The sequence below is a fragment of the Tyto alba genome, unplaced genomic scaffold, assembly GCF_018691265.1.
Source record: "Tyto alba isolate M040663 unplaced genomic scaffold, T.alba_DEE_v4.0 Super-Scaffold_1000006, whole genome shotgun sequence".
NCBI classification, from domain to species: Eukaryota; Metazoa; Chordata; class Aves; order Strigiformes; family Tytonidae; genus Tyto; species Tyto alba.
The window spans coordinates 29,540,547-29,563,141 of NW_024881272.1; the positions used below are offsets into that span (position 1 = coordinate 29,540,547).

General features: G+C 39.7%; 1 protein-coding gene across 5 annotated transcripts in view; it reads right to left on the reverse strand.

The window, feature by feature from the left end:
- The window catches only part of GLIS1 (GLIS family zinc finger 1), a 206,643-nt gene that overhangs the window by 4,679 nt on the left and 179,369 nt on the right, over nt 1–22,595 (reverse strand). For 4 of the 5 annotated variants that reach the window (XM_042786346.1, XM_042786344.1, XM_042786343.1 and 1 more), the window contains 2 exons: nt 21,814–21,964; nt 6,712–6,896 (listed from right to left, as the gene is read on the reverse strand). In XM_042786346.1, coding sequence (XP_042642280.1) covers nt 6,712–6,896; nt 21,814–21,964 — 336 coding nt within the window. The remainder of the gene's footprint in view (nt 1–6,711; nt 6,897–21,813; nt 21,965–22,595) is intronic. The other variant, XM_042786345.1, reaches the window with a different exon arrangement.

Consider the following 22,595-nt stretch of genomic DNA (forward strand, 5'->3'; position numbering starts at 1 on the left):
AATCCTTTTCCCATCCAGTGTGTGTTATGCGCTGCTGGAGACAGTGCTATTTATTTGAAACACCTTTAAGAGTACCTTAAACCTCTCCTTTCTCAGACTGCTCTTATTTCAAATGAAACCCCTTTCACTGAACATGGGGAGACAGAGTCTGCACGTAAAATTGAACTAGAGGTGCAGGACTGACTCCAGATGGACATTGGGTAAGAACTCTGAGCTAAGCTAGAAGCTCTTCTTGCTTCTGAAGAGTGCTGAGATAAATCTATATTGTCTCTGGCTGCCTGGGTCATTCTGCTTTTGGGACATGTTTGACTTTTGTCCCCCACATACCCTAAATTTCTTATGTCTTGATTTTTTTTAAAGTATTGTATTACCAGTGGACCAGCAGTTTGTTTTTTGCCATCAGAAGTTATGACTGTATTACACAAAACAAAAGAAGCTATTTTAAAAGTAAAGAACAAATTAATTGCTGAGGAAGGAATTTTACAATTTGCAAGTTTGTGCCAACATCCTAAAAGAAAATGGTATTTGCCTCTATAAGGATGACCTCAAAGCATGCCACAAGATATATACCAACCATGGCCTGATTCAATTCTCTTCCTTCTTCCTGCCTCAATAACCTCTTCCTGACTCCAGGTGCATCACACACTAACTGCACATTTAGATTAATTACCCCTTTTCCTACCTTCTCTGAAAGTCCCTTCTGAAATGATGCTCCTTCCCTTGTATGTGGCTGAAGTCAACCAAGTCAGGCTTAAAGTTTAGTACAATGGGCCATCAGGATTTTCCTCTAATTGCCAGAAAAAATATGGAGCTGTTGTCTTTCTTCCCCCAGTCTTAGACTGAAACATTTCCTAAGGAACTACTGCAAAAGCTCCAGGTAGTTCAGTCAAACACAGACACAATCAGACCTTCAGCTGATAGAAGTCAGCACAGCTCCACTCACCAGTGGGAGACTTGACTTGCTGGGCCAGTTCTGCAGCTATTCAGTCTGTTTGTTTAGAAATAAACCCCTGTGCCCGTCACCAGAGCACCTGGGTGCTGTGCAGGGTGGAGTTTGTCCCCTACAAATCAGGCAGCATGTAAGCTTTTTCCTGTTAAGAAAGATCTTCTGTCTTTTTCTGTATTTTCCTTTTACTACAAAAGTTTGACAAAGTAGATAGTATCAGACAAAGCTCGAGGTCTGCCTGTTCATTCTGGTCATGTTTTCTAAGGTGGTAATAAATAAGGCTAAGTGAGGCAATTCTATAGTAGAAATGCAATGAACTCATCAAGTGGTGAAAGATTTGCTCTGAAGTTTCACAGTTTAATATGTGTTTTGGCAGAATCTGCAAGTATTAGATGATTCATTTCTTGAGAACCTATGATCCTCCACCACAAAATACCTAAATTGTTGATATCCATGACTGGTGAAGTACTAATAGATGACTATATTAGATAAGGACACTATGCACATTGTACCAAAGCTGTTCATATTTGCTGCTATGAAGAAGGTGGCCCAGAAATCTGGAAAGTTGAGTATTAAATGATGCATGTCCTTCTGTGGAATAAATAGACAGCCACATCTATTTACTGCCTGGAGAGTCTGGCTCAAAAAACCAAAGAGCTCTTATGAGAGGCAGCAAAGCCATCTTTTGATGTGGTTTTAGGTACAGTGCTTTATTGATTGGCTTTTGATAATTATTGTGACGTTTCTGTTTACAAAACATGAACTCCCGGCTGTAAGACTTCTAAAAATACATCCTTTTGAGATGAACAGTGAAAAAAAATTATAGACACTTGGCTTCAGATAAGGTATAACTGGTTGCAGAGAGCACTTATAAGCATTGCTAGAGAAAAAAATGAACCTTTTCCAGAATGTCTGCTATACACATCACTTCTAGGGAAGGCGTGATGTGTATTTTCTCTGTCTCTGTAATTGCTGCCCTTTCGTCATGCTCCCAGGCTTGCCTTTGTTAAATCAATTAAATATCTTTATGATCTACAGGGCTGGCACAGTGGCTTAGAAAATCAGAGAACAGCCAAGCATGACAGAACTGGATTGAAACTAGTTGGATCCAGGGTTTTCTCAAGATCTATGGGTAAAGGTTTGTTTTGAAGTGTTTTAAGTTACACTGTCTAGCTGTGCAGGAAAAAATACCTGAGGCAGTGAACTGCCTCAGAATCAGAAATCTGGAAAACAACTGCCATAAGCAATCAAATTCTCCCTTGGATTTCAGTATCTATCCCTCTGCATCACTGTGTGATAATCTGACAAGGTGGCACAAAAAGTATTCCTGGAACCATCTAATGAAGTGACATGATGTAGGAAAATACTAGTGTTATTGCACTGTTATATTCACCAGGACCAAATTTCTGCTCAGTGCTTCTCAAAGAAAATACAGAGAAATACACCATTCCTGTTCCAATGTGCTTGCAGATGTGATAAATGCAGGTCACAAACTAAAGAAAAAAGACAGAGTGAGGAAGGGAAAGGGTGCAGCAGGAACACTGGTCACGTAAAACAAACCATGACACTAAAAATGGGACTTTAGACCCTTCTGACCTGAGCAGTATAATGAAAGCTTACTTCCTTTTTCATTAGCTTCACAGAAATGCTGAGACAGTAGGACCCTATGAGAAAGGGATAGAGGCTTATGGAAGGCATTCTGTGTGTGTGGAAAAGGCACAGGGATGGCTATGGGAGGGGTGGACTAAAAGCCAGGTAGCTGCTTCCTTGAGGATGAAAGTTGAAGGAGAAAGACGGAGACTCCCAATAGCCTTTGGAATTGCAAATGCTGAGAAAGAAGTGGAGACTCAGGAGAGCCCTCCTGCATAAGCAAAAGCACTGAGAAGATGACAGAGTTAGGCAGTGCCTGCTTTATCCCTTATGCTGGGATCTTACACCAGACTGGTTGGAGACCTGTCCGAAAGCACTTGTATTTCTCTTCTGCATGGAGGTTTCGTGGGCAGTGACAGTGGCAGTGGTTTATTCAGGAGGACTCTGGCCATACATCTGAGACTCTAAAGAACTGCAGTTGCAGCTGGTGAACCTGATCTGCAGTTCCACTACTCGCCATGTATAGGAAGAATTTGGTGATGTTCCCTGCACTTCAACTGGGCATGAAATTACACTTGGGTAGGAAGAATTGTGCTTGCAGTATTAAAAACTGTATTTCAAAATGTAGCCAGCTGAATGTTAATCTTGGAAGGTGGAGTCTTGGAGTGACTGAAACTGCATACCTCCAGGTTGAAGGACTGCAGGATCAGTCAGTTGTTGTGTCAGTAAGATTTTTTTCATGACTTTATGTACTTTATATACGCCCACCCACTGCGCTTCAGAGGTGCAATCAGAGTTTCTTTAGGTACCAGTTAGGTTGGCTCTTGCTGATGGCCTTCAGTAGCCTGACATAGCTCCTGAGGCCACTATGTTCCAGAGGATCTGAGCCTCATACATCTTTTCAACTATTAAAAAGGGAAAACTGACAGCTTGTTTAAATGCTAAGTGTTCCTGAAAACCAAAGTAATTAGATAAGAGATGGAAAGGCCATGTGAGTTAACGCAACCACAACGACTTTTGTAACAGGTAAGGTTTCATTCATTTTACACAACCACAGGAAATGAAACTTGTTGCTTGCAGGCAATACAATATTTGATTTGCATATGCAATACAAGTTAGAGCTTTACTGCATTTATACATTTTTAAAATGTGCAGTATGAAACAAAGGTGCTTTTGGTTCATGCTGTTTATTGTGGTTCCTTTAGAGTTTCTGAAATGTTTTACACAGAAAATATTAGGAATTAAGGTATGATTAAAGTCCCATAACCAGTGGTTCAATTAACAACCACATATGGTTGATTAGAGTAAACTAAACACAGAGTGTTTTTTACAAGTTCTTAAAAAAGACTCTTTTCAGTGGTTAAAATATGAAGTAAGCAAGAAGGCTTGTCTGCTGCAAACATCCCTGCTCCTTCTGGGAGAGCAAAAGTATAGTACCAACTTGGCAACAAGTGTTTCACCAATATTTTTTTTTCCACATGGATTTCAGGTTTTCCGTCAGTTTTGATTTAAATCAAAAATTTTCTGAGGTTAATTTTCAAGTGAAGAATTTACTAAATGTCATGTCAGTTTAAATGATCACTATTAAATGTTTTATGTACAGTAGATGTAGAAATATAGCAGTTAATAAAGGAATAAAGCAAGTTCCAAACATAACATTTAGTTAAAATTTTGCTTTGAAATAATTTGTGACAGAAAAGCTGCAGTTAGCCACTTCACACAGTGCACTGGCTGCCTCTGTTTCTCTAAGGCACAGCCTAGAAAACTTCATGCAGCTTTAAAATGAATGATGTAATGAGCAAATAATTGGAATATGTCTATTAAATGCCATCTTGTTATGTCATGTCATCTACATGTATGTGCAAATAAATCTCAGCTTTTCAAATTCCATAAAATTTCTGACAAGGAATCATGTCAGGTATAAATAACTACGGGATTCCATTGCCTGCCAAATTCTTTCAGCATGTAATAATTTCCATGTGATCTTACTACAAGTAGGCTTAAACATATAAATAATGTCAGCTTATTATTTCATTATTGATATCTCTGCTACCAGCCTAATGAAGCTTGCTGTCTTCTAAAAATTTCAGATTGACAATGTTTTTATGCTTCTATACTGATGCCTAGTTCTACAGTTTAGACTTATATAGTGTTCCTTTGTTTTTGGCAAAAATTCAAAACTCCCGAATTACATTAGAAAAATATACTATTAATGATCTGATATGCAAAAAAAAAAAAAAAAAAAAAAAAAAAAAAGCAGAGCAAGTACAGCTAAGTACAGGTTACAGATTTCAAAGGCTGCTAATCAAAATTGATTTTTGAATGACCATTTCCATAATGAATCTATAATAATACTTCAACATTTGGCCAAAGTGGAAAATTATTGCTTTTTCAAAACCACACGACATAACACTTAGAAAGCAACAATTCATTCAAAAGGAAATGTGGTTTTCTTAAGGAATAGAGTCAATTTATTTAAGTGGTTCAAAACTTGTTCTGTCTATGCATTTGTTTCTGCCATAGTAATGAGCTGCTAAACTTTCCTCTTGTGGTTTGTAGTTATTTAGCTCATTATAGTAACATAATCATATATCATTATATGCTATCATAAATCTGCCACTTCTCCCTTACAGAGTTAATCTTTTCAAATTGAATAATCTGCTGAGCATCAGGTTGAGTTAGTTTTTCCTTCAGCACAAATCATTTAATATAATACGCTTTAGCTTTTCAGACTAAGTCAGTCCAACCAAAGAGCAAAAATATTCCTCAGAGAATGAAGGGCAGGGGGAACTGTTGGGATACTGAACCCCATTACAGCTGTGAACTGCTCACTGGGTTTGTGTTCAACTCCTGTGTTTCAGACCTAGCCTTAGCATATATTGAGAGAATGCAAACCTCCTATCTTGCCCACTGGTAAATTGATCACATGTGATACTTCACCAGCCAAAAATGACCTTACACAAATGACAGTGCAGCTGTGAAACGAGTTTCAAAAAGCTGTTTATCTGCCTGTATAAACTGATATGCTTGGTTGTACTTGCAACCAGACAGATGTCCTGCACACTTCTTTATCGTGAATATTTACCACACTTAAGCAGCATACCATCTGGATTGTATAACATATTTCTTAATATGCAAGCTCCTGTTACTGGAAGAATCTGTGATAATAATATATCTTGCTAATTTATACCTTAAAAATTGCAGAAACATTTATTAGTTCCCACGGCAGAACTCCAGAATAGGTAAATAAACTCCTGATTAAAAAGGCTGAGTAATTCAGAACAAAAAATGTTTTAAATTAACCAAAGGGGCAGCTGCTTAGCTGCTCCCATTCCTGTCCTCAAATCACACTGGCACTCTACAGTTGTACAGAGTGTCTTTGCATATTAATATATAAAATAATACAGATGCCAAACTTCCACATAATAAATAGCAAAATATTTTTTCTTTGTCTACACTCATGTCTAGTGCATCACTATCAGTGGACTGAGCAGGACATTGCCAAGGTGTGCTGCAGCCCATGAGAGAGCTGGGGGGGTTCAGCCTGGAGAAGAGAAGGCTCCGGGGAGACCTTCGAGCGGCCTCCCAGGGCTTAAAGGGGGGACAGGGAAGGTGGGGAGGGACTCTGGATCAGGGGTGTGGGGGTAGGATGAAGGGTTTTAAACTGAAAGATGGTAGATTTAGATTAGATGTAAGGAAGAAATTCTTTACTGTGAACCAGAATGTTCATGGAACTAGATGTCTTTAAGGTCCTTTCCAACCCAAACCATTCTGTGATTCTATTTTCGGACTAGATGGCTCTTCCTTTGGCAGGGTCACTCTCTCCAAGCTGACAGAAGCCTGCATGACCAGTCAGATGAGGTACATAACTAGTAGCCATCTACTGAAAAACCTGAATAAGTGCAATAGATCTGCTGTTGTGATAGCTTTCCCCATTATGATAACATATCACAGCATGAACTGGTCTGAAAATTTTGCTCTGTACGTATATGAAGCCACTTTAAAAATCGGACTTCCCATTGAAATGCTGTCAGTCCCTTAATAAGATAGTATTGGCCAAAAATGCAAAAACAGAAATAATGTCTTTCTCCCCAACTAGGAATTAGGAAAGTTTTGGGTTTTTTTTTAAAGAAAAAAAGAAAGAAAAAAAAGGTGCAAGAAGATGCAAGAGTTACCTTGAGATCCCTGCTGTACAGACTGGTTTTGAAATTGAGCGTATGGTTTATTTGGTATTCCAGAAAATTGCTGCCCATTTGGTGACTGGCTGTGTGATGATGGAGAGCCATGTTTCTGCAATAGGGAAGGTGGAACTAATGCTTTCAGGGGGCTGACAAGTGGAGAGATTATGTTGGGAGCAAGCCTAGAAAAAGAAAATACAGAAAAAACTTCACATATCACATCACAATATGGAAAAATTAAATACTTTAAAAGCCCTATTTCCATAATGGCCAAACTACAGAAACATTTATTTTGCAGGTAGAAATTATATTGTAAAAAAAAAAAAAAAAAAAAAAAAAAGGAAAAGAAAAATGCAATGCTGCTTTCAGGGATTCATTAGAAGGAAAGGGAGTTAGAAAAGGATTTCTATGCCTTTACACTGACTTCCCGTACTAGCCATAATGACAGGATCAAAATGACACCACTCCTCAGCAGTCAACTTAAACACAGTTCAGTTCTAATTTAAAATTTCATAAGCTGAGATACTTGTCCAGAAAACAGAAGTGGAAAATGTAGTTATAGTGAGTAAATGCAAGTAAATTGTTTAAGTGCCTTCGTAGCTGTAACAGGGTAAAGCTTTACACCCAAGCTGCAGCCAAGACAAAAAATAGCATTAGTTATTCCTCATGTAGGACTTTTCAGACTTAGAAATACAGCTTTAACTGCAGCAGATGGTATCATCCTTTCAAAGAAAATGCCTGAGTAAGTGTTTGCTTGTGGTGACCCTGCTCAGTGGAAGAGTGAGAAGTGTTTGTACCTGAGAGATGGAAAATAGCCCCCGGATGTCTGGGACTCGGGCCAGCACAGGGGCACTGGAGCAGCCCCACTGGGGAACAGACCCCAACCCAACACTCCCACAACGAGCTGGAGCAGCTGAGGAGGAGCCTCACTAACCCACTTCCATGAAGTCCCTGGGCATCCTCTGCCACTGGTGGAGTGGAGAAGCTTCAGTGCTTCCTCCCTGCCACAACATGACTGTCCCACCAAAGGCTGCTACAGCAGCTGGTCCACAAGGGACAAAGCCTTTGCCAGAGAGCTGTCTTGTGGCCATTTACAGCCAGAAAGATGCTGCGGTGCAGAAGATGGGACCAAACACCTGGCCATTCACGTACAAGCCCCTTTAGAGCTGCCTTAAACTCTGTAAATGAGTAAATAGGCAGAAGCTGGATCTTTCACCTTCCTACAGTAGCTGTGACAAATGGCCTTTTGCTCCATAGTCCAGTGTTACACTGTCAAATGTGCGGGCTATGAGGACCATATATGTTCACAATATACTCTCTGCTGCCTCTGGAGCATTTGCTAAATGTAAGAAGTGGCTCTTTGAGCAGCACTAGAACCTCCAGATACCAGGTCCCCATCTGTAGAAATAAAAATATCCCTGCAAGTTATAATATATGTCACCTAGCTGGAAAAAAAAAAAAAAAAAATTGAGCACAAACCATTGCAGGAATACAAAGAATCAACTAAAAACCAAATTAAATCTATCACTGGTGTCTTCCTCTACCATTGCACAAGCCATTCAAACACCATAAACCATGATTTGTAATAGCAGTTCCTCACCAGTTTACACAACTGCTTCTTGGAGCAGTTAGGATTAAATTTGGGGAGCAAGGCTACGCTTGACTTAGGGCTCAGCACTACATGGGAGCGTTCAAGAGGTAAATATAGATGAACCGTGAATTAATGGTGACAACAGCTTAATCAAATTTAATACGAGAGGCAGAGGAACCCTGCCAAAAGCTGTCACAGTGACACTCTATTAAAAGGGGCTTAAATAAATCAACCAGTCAAAGCCCATCCTATGCTGAAATAATTTCATCTCCCAAAGCAGGAAAATAAGGCATATAATACAAACCACAGAGACTCTGAATATCCCCAAACTAAACTGAAGAATTAAACCAGCATTGTTAAATGGGCGAAGGCAAGGATATTGTCAAGCCAAATATGCAACAACTGGAAAATAATTTGTCAGAAAGATAACACCACCACCACCACCAAGTGAAGACCAGCACTATGTAAAATAAAGAGGACCAAAGTCGAATTTTAAGAGCCAACATGCAAAGAAAAAAAAATCTCATCTGTTTTAAGTGCATATTAAAGACAGGTCAGCAGCAGAGCTGGGGTGGCCCTTGCCCCACCCCAGGGTAGAGGCCTGGGGCTGCAGAGGTGCTAAAAAGGGACGCGGGGAATGCGGGGGCCTCCTGTGCCCTCTTCAGGTCAGAGACAGAAAATGCTCTCTGGGCTGAAGAGCAGATGCTCAGGGAAAAATACCAAGTTATTTGCCAAGAAGCAATTAAGCGCTAAGGTCAGCTCCCATGTGGCTGTAGGTTTTCCTCAAAGGTCTCAGTAGAGAAATAGTTTAACACAAATGAGCTGTCACGCAGCCCAGCTACAAGTTGTATCTTCTGTAAATGCTCTCAAGTGCGTGTCTGTGGTGAACTATTGCATGAAGATGGGCCTGACATTATCTGCTGGGACCTACAGAAAAGCCTTTGCTACAGCCTCTTCCGAGGCTGGAAGCGAGTGCCGACAAAGCCCAACCACAAATTACAAAATGGTCACCGGCCCCTTCAAACAGCACACATGGAGACATTGTCTTCCACATGCCAGAAATGCTATTAGAAGCCTGGAAATGCTTCTATCTGAAAGGAGATTAAAAAGATTGCAGTTGTTTTCATTGGAAAGATGATAGCTAAAAGGGATCATGATAGTGACATTTATATGGATAATGACCACACACACATTTAAAAGAGAAACAAAAGATGTACTAAAAACTCCAAGTCCTGGATGAGCCAGAAACCACTCTGAATGAGGGAGGAAAATACTTCTGGTGAGCGAGGACTCTGCAACTGCCTGTGTTGGGTTTCCTCTGCCTTCTCATGAAATGTCTTGTCCTGGCTACTGCTGGGAAATGTAGCACCCCATAGAGGCCTGCCGGGCTGCTCTCTGCCGAGGGCTTTGTTAGGATGGTCAAGTAATTGCATTTCTAAATTCTATGCAAATATGTTGCATGTCAAACAAAAATGGTACACTTAAGGTGTCCAGCTGTGGGAATACTGAAAATCCCAGTTTCCCTACTCAGTTTAACTACTCCCAGAGGCTATTTAAATCTTAACCATGTGAGAAGAATTTAACAGTTTTTCTTGTTATTTTTAAAGCAGTGCTTCTCCCCATTGACGCTCTTGTGCATTCCTGTTTTCCTTGTGTGTGAGCTCAAGGGCTGTGATAGCGTTTGTGCCTCGAAGCCTCTGAGATGACCGGTCCGGAGCCGGCGAGGTTCCCCGTGTGAGGCAGGAGGGGTGTGGAGGCGTGCGGGCCCTGCTCCAGCCGGGTGAGCCGAGCGGCCGTGCAGAGCTGCCAGCTCCCTGCTCCCGCTCAGCACTGCTGTCACCGTGCTGGAGCTGAGCAAACATAGCTGTCTGCGGGCAGCCAGTAGCCTAGGAACTTACTGTAGCACAGACACTTGAGCTGAAACCCCGAAAGCTCCCTGGAACACTTCACCATCGCTGCCTCCTCTGCATGAAGAGAGTTTCATACAGTTGAGCAGGTCACCAGAAAATCTACTATGTCCTGCTCAGTCTCTCCCAAACAGGGAATTTAACATGTTTCCCATAAGTTAAGGCATGGGTTTTAGCCAGGAAAGAGCTTTGCTCAGCAGAAAAATCTGGATATATTAGCACAAGTGGCCAACATGGGGATCTGTGTCCTTAAAATATTCATCACAATGCCTACAGCTTGAGCTGCTCCCCAAAATATTACTTAGTGTGTGTGTATGCATGTGTGAATGTGCTCTGGCATACTCAAGGAGAGTTTTTTTCATCAGCTAACTGTGCAGTTCCCAGTGCCGTGTTTTTAATCCTCTCCTGAATAGCTGCCTACTAATTAGGTTGCTGTGATACTCAGGTTGCTAAAAGAGAGGAGAAATCATTCCTGGTACAAATTAAGCAGATAATGCATTAGCAACAGAAAAGAGCTTAAAAGGAGATGCCTTCTGTATGGAAGAAGAAACACTAAACTACTTACACCAGGAACTCAGCTGGATACATTAAAAATTCCCAGCCAGTAGCTCAGGCATATACGTTTCAATAACTAATAGCCTGGACATTTCCTGTTAATACTGTACTACAACCACAGTTTGCTTTGGTTTGGATATTAATAATAAATATATACCATATATTTTACTTTAATTCTAACTTGAATAATTCAGTAAATCTGCAGGTCCTTTGGGGGCCTTTTAATATATATCTCTGCCTATATATAGCTCTATAGAGATATATATAAATAAATACTCTCACACACATGTGAAAAAATCCTTATCCTTCCTTAATTCATTAAATTTGAGGGCTCCTGGCTATACAGAATATTTCTGTTCAGAAGCATGAATCTTTTTGCTGTCTCCCAAACCTTGTGACAAGGCTAAGAAGAATCAACAGTTCTTACGGATCACTTGCACTGCTGGTGTAGTCTGACCGTTGATAATAGTCTACCCTGTCTTAAAAGGATGCTTGATGGTAAAACAGTAACTCAAACAGCAACTTAACCCACTGCAAGGCTTTTACTGCTCCATTATCAGAAACTGTATGGCCCTTATGTGAAAGGTAGCCTGTTAACCATGCCTTTACCTTGTTCCTAGCCATTATCTGCTACAAACGCTAATGAAGTTACTAGCAAGCCCTCTCTGAAGCCAGCAGATTTCCAGTTGCCTACTCATGAAACTTCTATTGCTAAAAACTTTGCTGTATGTAATATATGATGCAAATAGGAAAGCTTTTCACCTGAAGATCTATTTTGGTGACTTCAGACCTAATGACAGTAAGGTGCTTCTCAATCCCTGTCATACAGAGAGGTATGCTCAAAAAGAATCCACTTTCCATACACACGTTGGCTGGTTTTGAACTTACACTAGTATTATTTTTGGAACAGCAGTGTTGTAGGAATCATGCACAACTTTCTTGAGCAGTGATAATAACAGAAAAGGAACAACACAGTTGGATGCAGTAAGAATCTACTTATTAATGACCATATATTACATAGTGGTAAAACCAGTTCAGCTTTGATGCATTCATTAAGTTATCATGGGAGTTAAAACCAGCTGAAGATATACTAGAATAGTAAAGACAGGGTTTTCTTACAAAGTAAAACTGCCAAAACTAGAAGCATGCCGCTGAAAGAAGAGAATTGAAAATGCAGTTTTTCAGATTACAAGGGTACAATGGGGGAGCCAGCCTCCTCTCCACCCTGTCCAAGACACAGGAGCAACAGGGCGTGCACCACAGAGAGAAGCAGGTCAGCTTAAAACAAAAGGGACATTTTGCTCACACAGCATGCCCTGGCCTATGGCATTCATAGCCACAGGAATTCACAGAATCAAACAAAATACCTAGTTTTTTACAAAGGGACTGAATAATTTAATGGCCAAACCCAACATTTCCATGCTAAGTGAGGGGTAATCAAATCTTGTGCTTCAGGATGTAAACTGATCGCCCAAGGAGGCTGAGAGGAATTCTCCTCTCTCTTCACTCATCATACAACTTCGTGTGATTGACCAGGTATTGTGGGTTTTTTCAAATTTCCTTTGAAGCACCATGTGGAGGATGGTGCTGAAGACATAATATTAGTCTTGAGGGACCTATGATTTCAGGTGGAATTGCAGAGCTAATGCATTCCTCTCCAGAGGATGCATCAGTAGACAATTAAGTAAAAGGACTAATCAGAAAAATCTAGTTTATGTAATACCTTCATCCACACAACTGACAGAAAACTATCAAAAGAGCTGATCCCAACTTGATAACATACCTTGCCTACGATACTGCGCACAGTTCTGCACCACGCTAAACGCTGTCTTAAAGTGCTCCGCTTCACGGACCTTCCTAAGGGCAGCTCGTCAAGTCAGATGGGATACTACCCACTAAGAGTCATTGAACCAAGTGTCAGACATAGACAACGAGCCAATTCCTCACCTCTACTGCAAAGCATTTGTCACTCACATCTGTGGGAACACTCAGAAATCTCAATCTTAACAGAAGGACTCTTTAAACAAGAAAATTAAAAGTCAAAACATAGAAGATATTAATCTATCTTCTCTCTCATTTTATAAAGTGCATGCCTTTAGGAATCTCAAACAGAAATCCCAGTAAGACTTCTACTCTAATTTTCTTATGATCATGTTTTAGCAGTGTCTTTTGGATGGCGAAAGTTTATATTAAACTGTAGGTAAGGCCTATGTGAGGGAACTATCTAGGTATGCCATGATCTACAGAAAAGACATCTAATAGGCTACACATACCACTACCTTGTTTTAGAATTATTTATACTGCTGCCACTTTCAGCCTCCTGAAGTAGGCAGTGGTGTATAAGAATTGGTGTATTTTCCCAATGCACACCAAATGTATTCCAATACTATTGCAAAATAAAGAACCAAAAAATACATATATATCAACATGGAATTTTCTGAGCTTTCTGTAAAGATGTCTAGATGTATGTTTTCTGTATTCATCCACAATACTTAGTCTGAGTAAGAAATAGATTTACACTTTGCTTTAGCCAGTCTTTGTTCAATAGCAGTTCCTGGACAAATTAACAGAGTAGGAAACTGTAAAGCCAGATTTTGAGCTGTTTTAAGATGAGCTTTTTCATGATCTAGTTCATCATTTCTTGGATGCCAAAAACTGCATACAGTATACTTAATTACTAAATATTGAATGGGATTGAAAATTGAAAAATAATGAAAATAAATTCAAACTAAGATTCTTGAATAATAAGTGGGAATGAAGTGTAACCACAAAGCAGAAATATCTAAGATAGGGATGTTTCCAATATGAAAACTGTCTGGGTTTTGGGTTTTTTTTTTATGATGTGATGGCTTGATTGGCAGATTCCTCAGCTAGACAAAGAACCTCAACTCATATCCCATTGAGTTCAGTAGAAACAGGACCAAATCCAGACTGAAAAACATCTGTCCTTTATCCCAAATAACTTTTTTTATATTTCGGGTTATGAGACCATTCTGGAATACAGTTCTCATTCATAGTGTATCGCCATATCAAACAATCTTGACTTTGAGAATTATGTTTAACTCGTATTACTATGAAGAAAAGTATATAATAAAGCACCAGAGTAAGAAGCACAAAGCAAAGAAATTCCATGTTTTATCTTAAGTGACTCGTACAGTATGGCAGCTAGTTACAAAAACTGAGATTTTCCATGAAACCAGGTTCTACCATAAAATCCAGCATGCCAACCATTTCATTCATAAAATCTCTCCCCCAAGCATTATAGTTACTTATATTGTGAGAAAGTCCAATTCAGTTCCAGGACCAGGAGATTATTTTTTTTTTAATGGAAAAAAAGTTAACACTGATTTTCATCTCTTCCCATAATATTAAAAATGATGTGTAAAGCTCTGCTAATCTGGTCTCTGGATAGCGCCCAATCTCTTGCCACGTGTTTCTGTTCTGGGTCTTGCCCTACGGGAATTTCTGTCAGCACATGCTCAGGAAACAGTTATACTGTTCACTTTTTTTCTTTTTTTTTTTTTTTTTTAAGACGGACTCTATCTGAAGTTTGGTGAACCTTTGCACTAATCACTGCCAGGTGCCTCTGGCTACGTTTCTGGAATGCAAGGAATCTTTTCCTTCTCTCCCTCTTTCCTCCTTTCTCCTCTTCCCCCCCTCCCTGATATATAATAAATCTTTCAATGCAGATCACCTAGCTGGGCATCATTGCACTTTATTACCCTGTTCTATAAACAATGAGCAAACAAGTCACTGGGCTGTGACACACTGCCCTACTTACAAGGCCTCAGTCTCTGCTCCGTGACTGCAAGGTATGACACTGTGTTTCTGGTTTTCTCTTTTCTCGCTCTGCTTGTGGCCAGCTCGAGTAGGTGGCTGGTGGTAAGACACTCGGGCTCTGTCCTGGCTCTGCTACTAATGCAGCCTGTGACATACTTCCGCGTGTAGCATCTTTAAGGTAGGACTGAGGCAATGTCAGCCTTTTCCTAGCTTCTAGATGAATACAAGACACTATTTTTCATTCAGAATACTGCCTTGGATTACTTGAATCCCGTTCTGCATGTTCACTCACCCGCACTCTGAGCAGTGTCAACAAGTGCCTGTACAGTAAGTGCAGGAGCTGGTTAGCTATGAGGAGTAGGAGGGGCTTCATAAACATTATGGAGAACACTATCCACAGGTTCTTTAATGTGACTGAAGAGTCTTAGGTAATTTCATTGCTTTAGAGTATTTTTTGGGTTCCAAATTACACAGGAGCCAAAGGAGTCCTTTCCTGGCACGCTCAAAGGCTTTCTGTGTGGGCCTTCTCTTCAGGTACAGAGTGACTTACTGAAATACTCAGTCTTTTCTAACAAATACACATCCAAATCTCAATTGGGCGTAAAACATAACTCAGTATTTTGTAATGCATTTCATTACCAACACAAATTGACGCATACACAAACACATTTTTTCTATGTTAAGTGAGTATCTCTACAATTGTTCTGACCTGGTATGTGCAATTTCTGCTGAGCAGTTAAACATAGCGATCATTATGGGAACAATGCCAATCTAAAATATGTTTTTATTTAGAAGGTTTGATCGATAACCTTTGAAATTAACCTGATGAATCACTACAGAGGAAGCCACTACACATAAGGGGAATTTGAAAGCTTATTCTTGCTAACATCTAGTATGAAAATATATTCCAAAAGTAAAAAAAAATCATTATTAATGTGGTCAAAGAAATATCAAAACATATTTAAATAAAGAGCACTGCCTTAGGTTCAAGTGATTGCCAGGAAGTCCATTACAAAGACATGCAATCAAACACAGGTATTGCCTACTCAACATTATCCGGCATGTACTGCATGCTTGACTGATCTATCTTATTTTAGTCATTTAATGTCATTATTCTCTGGCAAGTATGCAGCAAGATGCTTCCAGGTGCAGGTTGATTCTGTACAGGTAGCTGATGCCTACCTTCTTCAAGTTTACAGTCTAAAAGGCACTATATGCAGTAGTAGGTGATGTTAAGATAACTTAATCATTTGTTACACCATGATAAATTATTGTGTTTGGTGTACATGGTTTACATCCAACTGCAGAAGTTTCACTTAAAAAGCAAAACAAAATTAAAAAAAAAAAGAAAAAAATTAGCTTGACAGACGTTAAGTGTAAATGTAACTACAGATAAAACCAGTAATGGCTAAAATCATTCATATAATGTAGAAGACCTGTGGTTGAATCCGTCCCTAAATGCTTTCTGAGTTACTTTGACCAACTCCTTTAACCGCCCACATTCTCTTCTAACTCTCTTATTTCTTACTCTAAGGTAGTTTTGCTTACAGTGTCTCTTCTAGGCAGGCAACATAGAGCTTACTTTGAGATGCACTGATGAAGGCTCTCTAATGAACGTCAATCCATCAATCCAGCCCTTTTAGAAACACAAATGAAATACATGCCCACCTATTTTTGCTGATGGCCAAACAATATTTTAGCCCATGATCAAGCACTAAGTTATTCTTGACTGTGTATTGTTGAAGTAAGCCTATGCTAATGCTAATTTTGCTTTAAGGGGGGGGAGAAATTGTATGAGCCTATCTGGACATGATTATAAATGAATTCTGATCACATTTTCTACAATGAGATAAATGACCTGGGATTTGAAACCAGATGCTTTTAATTACTGATTTTCTTTGTTACATGAACCTCAGCTCCGCACCTGTACATTGTTCTTTCTTTGGACAGATGTACTGATGCCCCTTTTGCGTGCTCAGATCCATAACACTGAGATAAATTATGATAGGTTCTTGGCTTCCTTCATTGAAAATGTTTTCAGCTGTCAGAGGTATCTGTTTCTTGTTATTGGTTTTAGTGCTTTTGAAAGAAAGACTAAAACACTGACTTGTGTATTCTATTATAAATGAAGAGTATTCTCCAGTGGAGTCCACAATGAATGAGCGATGTATCTCCTTGGTCCTAGGAATTGCTGTAAAAACTGTGTAGGTATTTAGTTCTCCAGAGCACTTCTAGAGAGTAACAGTTTGTTTCCTACAAAGATTGTAGCAACATGCCAGTTTCTAGTCCATTTATTTATGTGAGCTCACGAACGTAAAGATTAATAAAAATTAGACATAACTAGGTAAGGCAACTAATTGTATCTTAAAGTAATGAGAATTAGGTACACAAATGTATTTCCTGCCTGGCCTGGACTCTGACAGTTCAAGGAGATGGCATAACATATTGAAAAGAATCTCCCCCATTTCTTTTACTGGGTTTGGGGCGATTTCTTAAATCTTATATCCTAAACAGTCATGCTCCAGAAAACTGGCTGCTTGTAAACAACAGTGAAACTCTTCAAGCCACAATTTGAGTCTGGTCCCATCTGATGAGCGAGCACCCATTGAACTTTGTATGCCATCATCATCATCCAGCAAAGCTGAAGCCAAACCCAATCCCACGGAGCAGAGGCGTGGGGCTGTTGGAGGGTGCTTTCTCCCAGCTCCACAGCTCACTGAGAGCAGTTAGTGGGGCTGGACCAGATTCTTCTTTGAAATGGAAGCACTTGACAGGGTCCTGGCAATGTATGTAAATAGGGGTAAGAGCTGGCTTACAGTCTCTTCTTGCCAAACTAGTTGTACACATACAAATCTAACATGCAAGATTTTATCATGCATATTTGTTTTCAACCTTAAAAATATCAGGAATTTCAAATCTGATGTTCCCTGGTTGAGCAGGAAGGGAGGCTCTGTGTACCTTGTGTTACTTTACATAAAGAGAAATGAAGGACTGAATTTTTAAGAGAGAACTCTTTACATTTAAGTATTTCTGTAGTATTTGAATTAACAGGTGCTAAGAAGCAAACAAACAGAAATTCTGATATTTAAGCAGCCTAAATACAACGTCTCTTTTCACTTGATTGTTTTTAAGTCCCGTTTCTTGTGATTTTTGTATGGGTAAGTGGCTCTGTGGAGGGTTCTGGAACATGGTTTGAACTGGTTGCAGTTAGCTGGTGAGAAATCTGGGCAAAAGAGAGTTATGTAAACTCCTTCCTCTAACCTTGATTACTTAATCCTTTATATTAAAGACTGGATTCAGAGTTCTCATTAATCATCACCTATGGACATCACAGATGTCTTAATCCCATTAGTTCTTCATTTACTGTTGTGTTTACAGAGCAGAAATGACCTAAATTACCACAGGAATATAAAAGCTAGTTTCACTTTCCTTTCCCTTGGAGACGCATCACCTTCCGAAGAAATTTGTTATTTGTCAGTACCCCCTGCTTCTTTTGAGAACATAAGTGCTGTTTGTTATGGGCAACACAAGTGACAAAGGGCCTCACAGTCACGTACAGAGGGATCGTGTTCAGATCCTACAAAGTGACCTTGTTAGGTCATTAAACTAAATTGGTGCAAATCCCTAACTTGGTGCCACCACTCAAACTCACTTAACTTTAGTCACATCAGTTTCATTTAAGCTGATAATTTATCACATTCAATATTCTAAACTGGAATTTACAGAGATAGTTCATAAATGAAACTAAGTACATTTTTAGATGATTTAGATAACAGCTAAAAAAATAGTAGAAAGCAAGCCAAGTGCAACATTAACCAAGACTTAATACTAAAAGCTGTTTTTCCATCTTCATTTTGCTACAAGTCAAAATACACTATTTTTGCAATGGGCAGGGTGAAACCAAGTTAGACATTATACATGGCGTATACGACAAGAAATGCTAAAATAAATCTTTGCTACCTGAAATAAAAAATAAATATATATATATAAACCTAGATCATGACAGCCCACTTTCTGGATGCCAAAAGATTTCTCAGTCACACACTTTTAGTTTAATTAATATCAATATCAGTAAAAATTTTTCATCTAGCATATACTTCATACCAGAATTTTTAAAAATACTCTCCACATTGTATAAAGCCAGTATAAATATATTTGGTAATGAAGTCAGATTTTGTTAGAACATTTTCAAGTGAATTAGATAATTTTGTCAAACTATTTAAATGTCTTAGCAAACCATTTGGGAAAATTGACTGCTGCACATGGTATTGACTTTGGCAAAGGATGGTATAACATGAGGCTTTTTTTTTTTAAAAAAAAAAAAGCCTTTAAATCAAATTCTGAATCTTATGTCAAACTTGAGTAGACTATTTGTACTCCACCTCATGTAGCTTTTGGCATCTTGCATATTTGATGACTCAGTAATTAGATTTCTTGATAGTAATCATTTGGTTCATTCCACAGACTTAAACTATGCAATCCAGTCTTGTCATCATACTGATTCACAGTACAGAAATTCTTCACATTTACTTAAACATGAATTCTGAGACAGCTGACAAATGAGGCAAAACATTTTATGTGTGTCAGAAAGCTGGAGCAGTTAATACGAAGAAAGGTAGTGTTAGGTGATTCTTTCCTATTGTAAACCATATATATTTTACATGAGTAATGGCATACTGCTATGAACTGGCAAAGGTGTAACAGTTCTATAATTCAGTGGCTCCAAGCATCAGATTATGAAGTGATTTTTCCCAGCTAAATGGATGAATGCTTTAAACAAAACTGTGCTAAATGAAATTCAAGGACTATTAGTTCACACCAAGTTTCTGTACTTGCAATTAAAATGTCATGTATGGGCTTTAGTTCAGCAGTCATTAATAATGTAAGCATAAACAATTAAATACAGCAAAAGGATCTTGGACTGGGTATGACAATGCTGAATGAAGATTATTTTGAGTTTAGAAAGTGGTATTTGAGATGATGAAAAATTCCAAGTAATTATGTCATGGAACTAGATACCTTGTTTTAAAATAACTATTCAAAAATACATTCCACTTCATTTCCTGATGTTTGGTTCATGGTTAGAAATCTGCTATCATCTCACTCTTACATTTTGTCATAGGTATTAACTATGGTGTTTCTGCAAAGACTTTACATTACTTAGGTATACAAGCACCGAGATAACAAATCAGCACCGTTGTTTCCTCTGAGAAAGAATACCTATTCCCCTAGAACTAAAAACAGCAGAGACAAATCTGATGTAAACTTTGGCCTAAGCCAATGATCAAAATGTCTGTAGAAGGAGTTCAGTGAGAACTCAGCTCACTGAGCATGGTGTTTGTGCTGAGAGAGAAGTGCCATACTCTGGAATGGAGACACGAGGGGCAGCAAGGAGCATTCATCTGGGAGCATCAGAGCCCTCAAACTGGAAAACTGTCTGTTGCCCTCATTCTGCTCAAGTCTTTGCTTTCATTTCTTATTAACAGTACTAAAGCGTGAGGTGCCTCAGGAAGAAATCCACCTTACTGACAGCCTGTTAAAACCTTCCTATAGTATATCCTTAGTTTATTTAATTTATTTAGTTTATTTAATTCTTAGTTGGGATTTTTTGCCTTACCTCCCCTAGGAAGTCCACCCTAGAACCAACTCAGAGAGGAAAGAGCTGAGCAGTGCACTGGGCTGCAGTGAGAGGAAGGGATCCTACTCCCCCAGGCTCACGTAGTCCCATTCTGCAGGGCAAGAGTAGCTCATGGATTACCTTTGTTGTGGACTGTCCTGTTTATGCTCACTGCCTTCTCTGCTACAGAAAATCTCCTATTTATCACGTGTAACTTCCATCAGACTCAACGTGCCCAGTGCCTCCTGTTGCCACGGCTCTGCCACGGACACGAGTCTGCCAGCAGGAAATGCAAGGTCGGGAATGTGGGCGGCAGGGCAGGGAAGGAGAAGGGCTAGGCACAGGCACCCTGTGTGGCAGGGACAGGGTAAGTCTATTCCTGTCATGGGCAGGTATGCACCATACATTGAGAGGGGGCACTGGTACCTGCTCCTGGCGTAAGTCAGAAGAGAAGGCTGAAGGAGGAACTGCATGTAGAAGCTAAGCTTGCTACAGCATTCACCCCCCATTAATAGAAAAATGGAGTCATTTATTCCTAACTGAATTTCCTCAATCATATTGTTCTTCAGCTACTCCAGGTGTAAAATTCCTTACCACGCCCCTTCCATGACACGTACACTCCGCCTATTGCCCTTTGTTTAAAGCATACAATTACAAACTTTCTGGGCTTTCCTTTCCCCATATAAAAGAAGGGATGGGTCAGTCACTGGACTCGGATGGGAAAACTCTACGTTCAATTGCTAAAGAACCCTGACATATTTTTAAGAAAAAAAAAAATATCTTAATCTTTCTGTATCCCAAGTTCCCACCCATAAAACAAAATCAGAGTCCCCTCCCTGTCCAAAGTGCTGGGAAGAAAAACTCTGTTTGATGTTTAATTTGCATGAGTCTAGGCACCAAAAAGACAAATCTGAGCAAACAGATTAAAGCAGAATTTTGTGGCTTACAAAGATTCTTTACTGTTGAGAAGATGTTATGAGCTTGAGCAAACAGTGCTTTAGAAATATCAGACACTGTAGCAATGCAATGCAATCCATACTGCAGCAATACAATCTGTACAGTCGGTGTGATAATATACTCTTCCCTGATTAGGCTCTTACTGGTTAATGCCTGCTGCTGAGAGATCTATTACAGAAAATCTTATCAGAGAGCAAGGAAGTGAGAAAGCCTGCTGCTCTGACACTAAATAAGTCTTTCTAAGCCAAACACTGCCTTATTCCTGAGTGAGTCATAGTTTGGGTTTTTACCCTTTGGGAGATTTCTCATTTTAGCTGAGAAGAGTTCTCTAAGTTCTCTGCACTTATCCAAATCTACAGAAAGTCATCAAGGAAGGGAAAAAAAAAAATCTAAATGCAATTGCATGCTATGAAGAAAAAAAATCTTTGTGTGTTTTGTTGAAGAAAAGAACAAGGCCTTAAGCAACCTGATAGTAATGTCCAAGTTTGCTCTGCCCTGCTTTGCACAGAGGATGGATGACATGATCTTCTGAGGTCCCTTCAAAACTAAATTATTCTATGATTCTAAAACAAACAAAAATGCTTAGTTTGGGCCAGTGTTTTCCATTTGAACAGCATCCATGCAGAGTAGAATAAACAATTAATCATTCATTTTCATGCCAGATAGAGGTCAAGCATGTTTCACACACATACCCTTCCCTGGCACTCTCCAACGGTGACTGATGGTGGTGTGGACTGGAAAGGGTGGAGTCGAGTGGATGGTGTCTTGAAGGGATGTCATGAGGAGGTGGCAATATACCTGGTGAGGGACCGTTATGGTTAGCGCTGGAACCACTGTACATGCCTGTGAACACACATCATTTTGCAAAATAAAATAAGGAAGGAAAGAAGCACCCAAATAAGTCCTTGAGAGTCCCCAACTCTTTCCCTGTCCCCCACCCGACCCTGAGACACAAAGACACAGCAGCCCACTTCTGCTGGGGGAGTCACTGCCAGGGGGAGTCACCTACTCAGAGACCCCGTGCGTTAATGCATGCTGCCGTGCTTGGAACAGCACTCAAAGCTGCATCAAGGTATTTTGACACGTGTGTGTCTCCCCTCCAGCCCTCTTAGGTGGTTCATTTCTTCCTTGCTGGGACTGCAGACCTGTAAGCACCCCTCCCAGCAGCTGGCAGGACTCTCCCCCTGCCTTCACCAAGCTTCTGACTGAAAACTCACAGTGCTCATTGTTTGCAGAATGACGGAGCTCAAATTGACAGCAGAGTGCTACATGATACCTTACTAACATCAGACACTGAACTCAGAGCACTGTGTTTGTGTAAGGGGGGGATCAGGATTTGGGGTTTTTTCATTGTTCATTTTAAACTTTGTAATTTTACTTCCAAATAGTATGCTGCTGGACAACCTAGACCATTAAAAAATATCACATATTGATACATATGAAGCCCAAATAAATTAAAGGTGAAGAGGAGTGA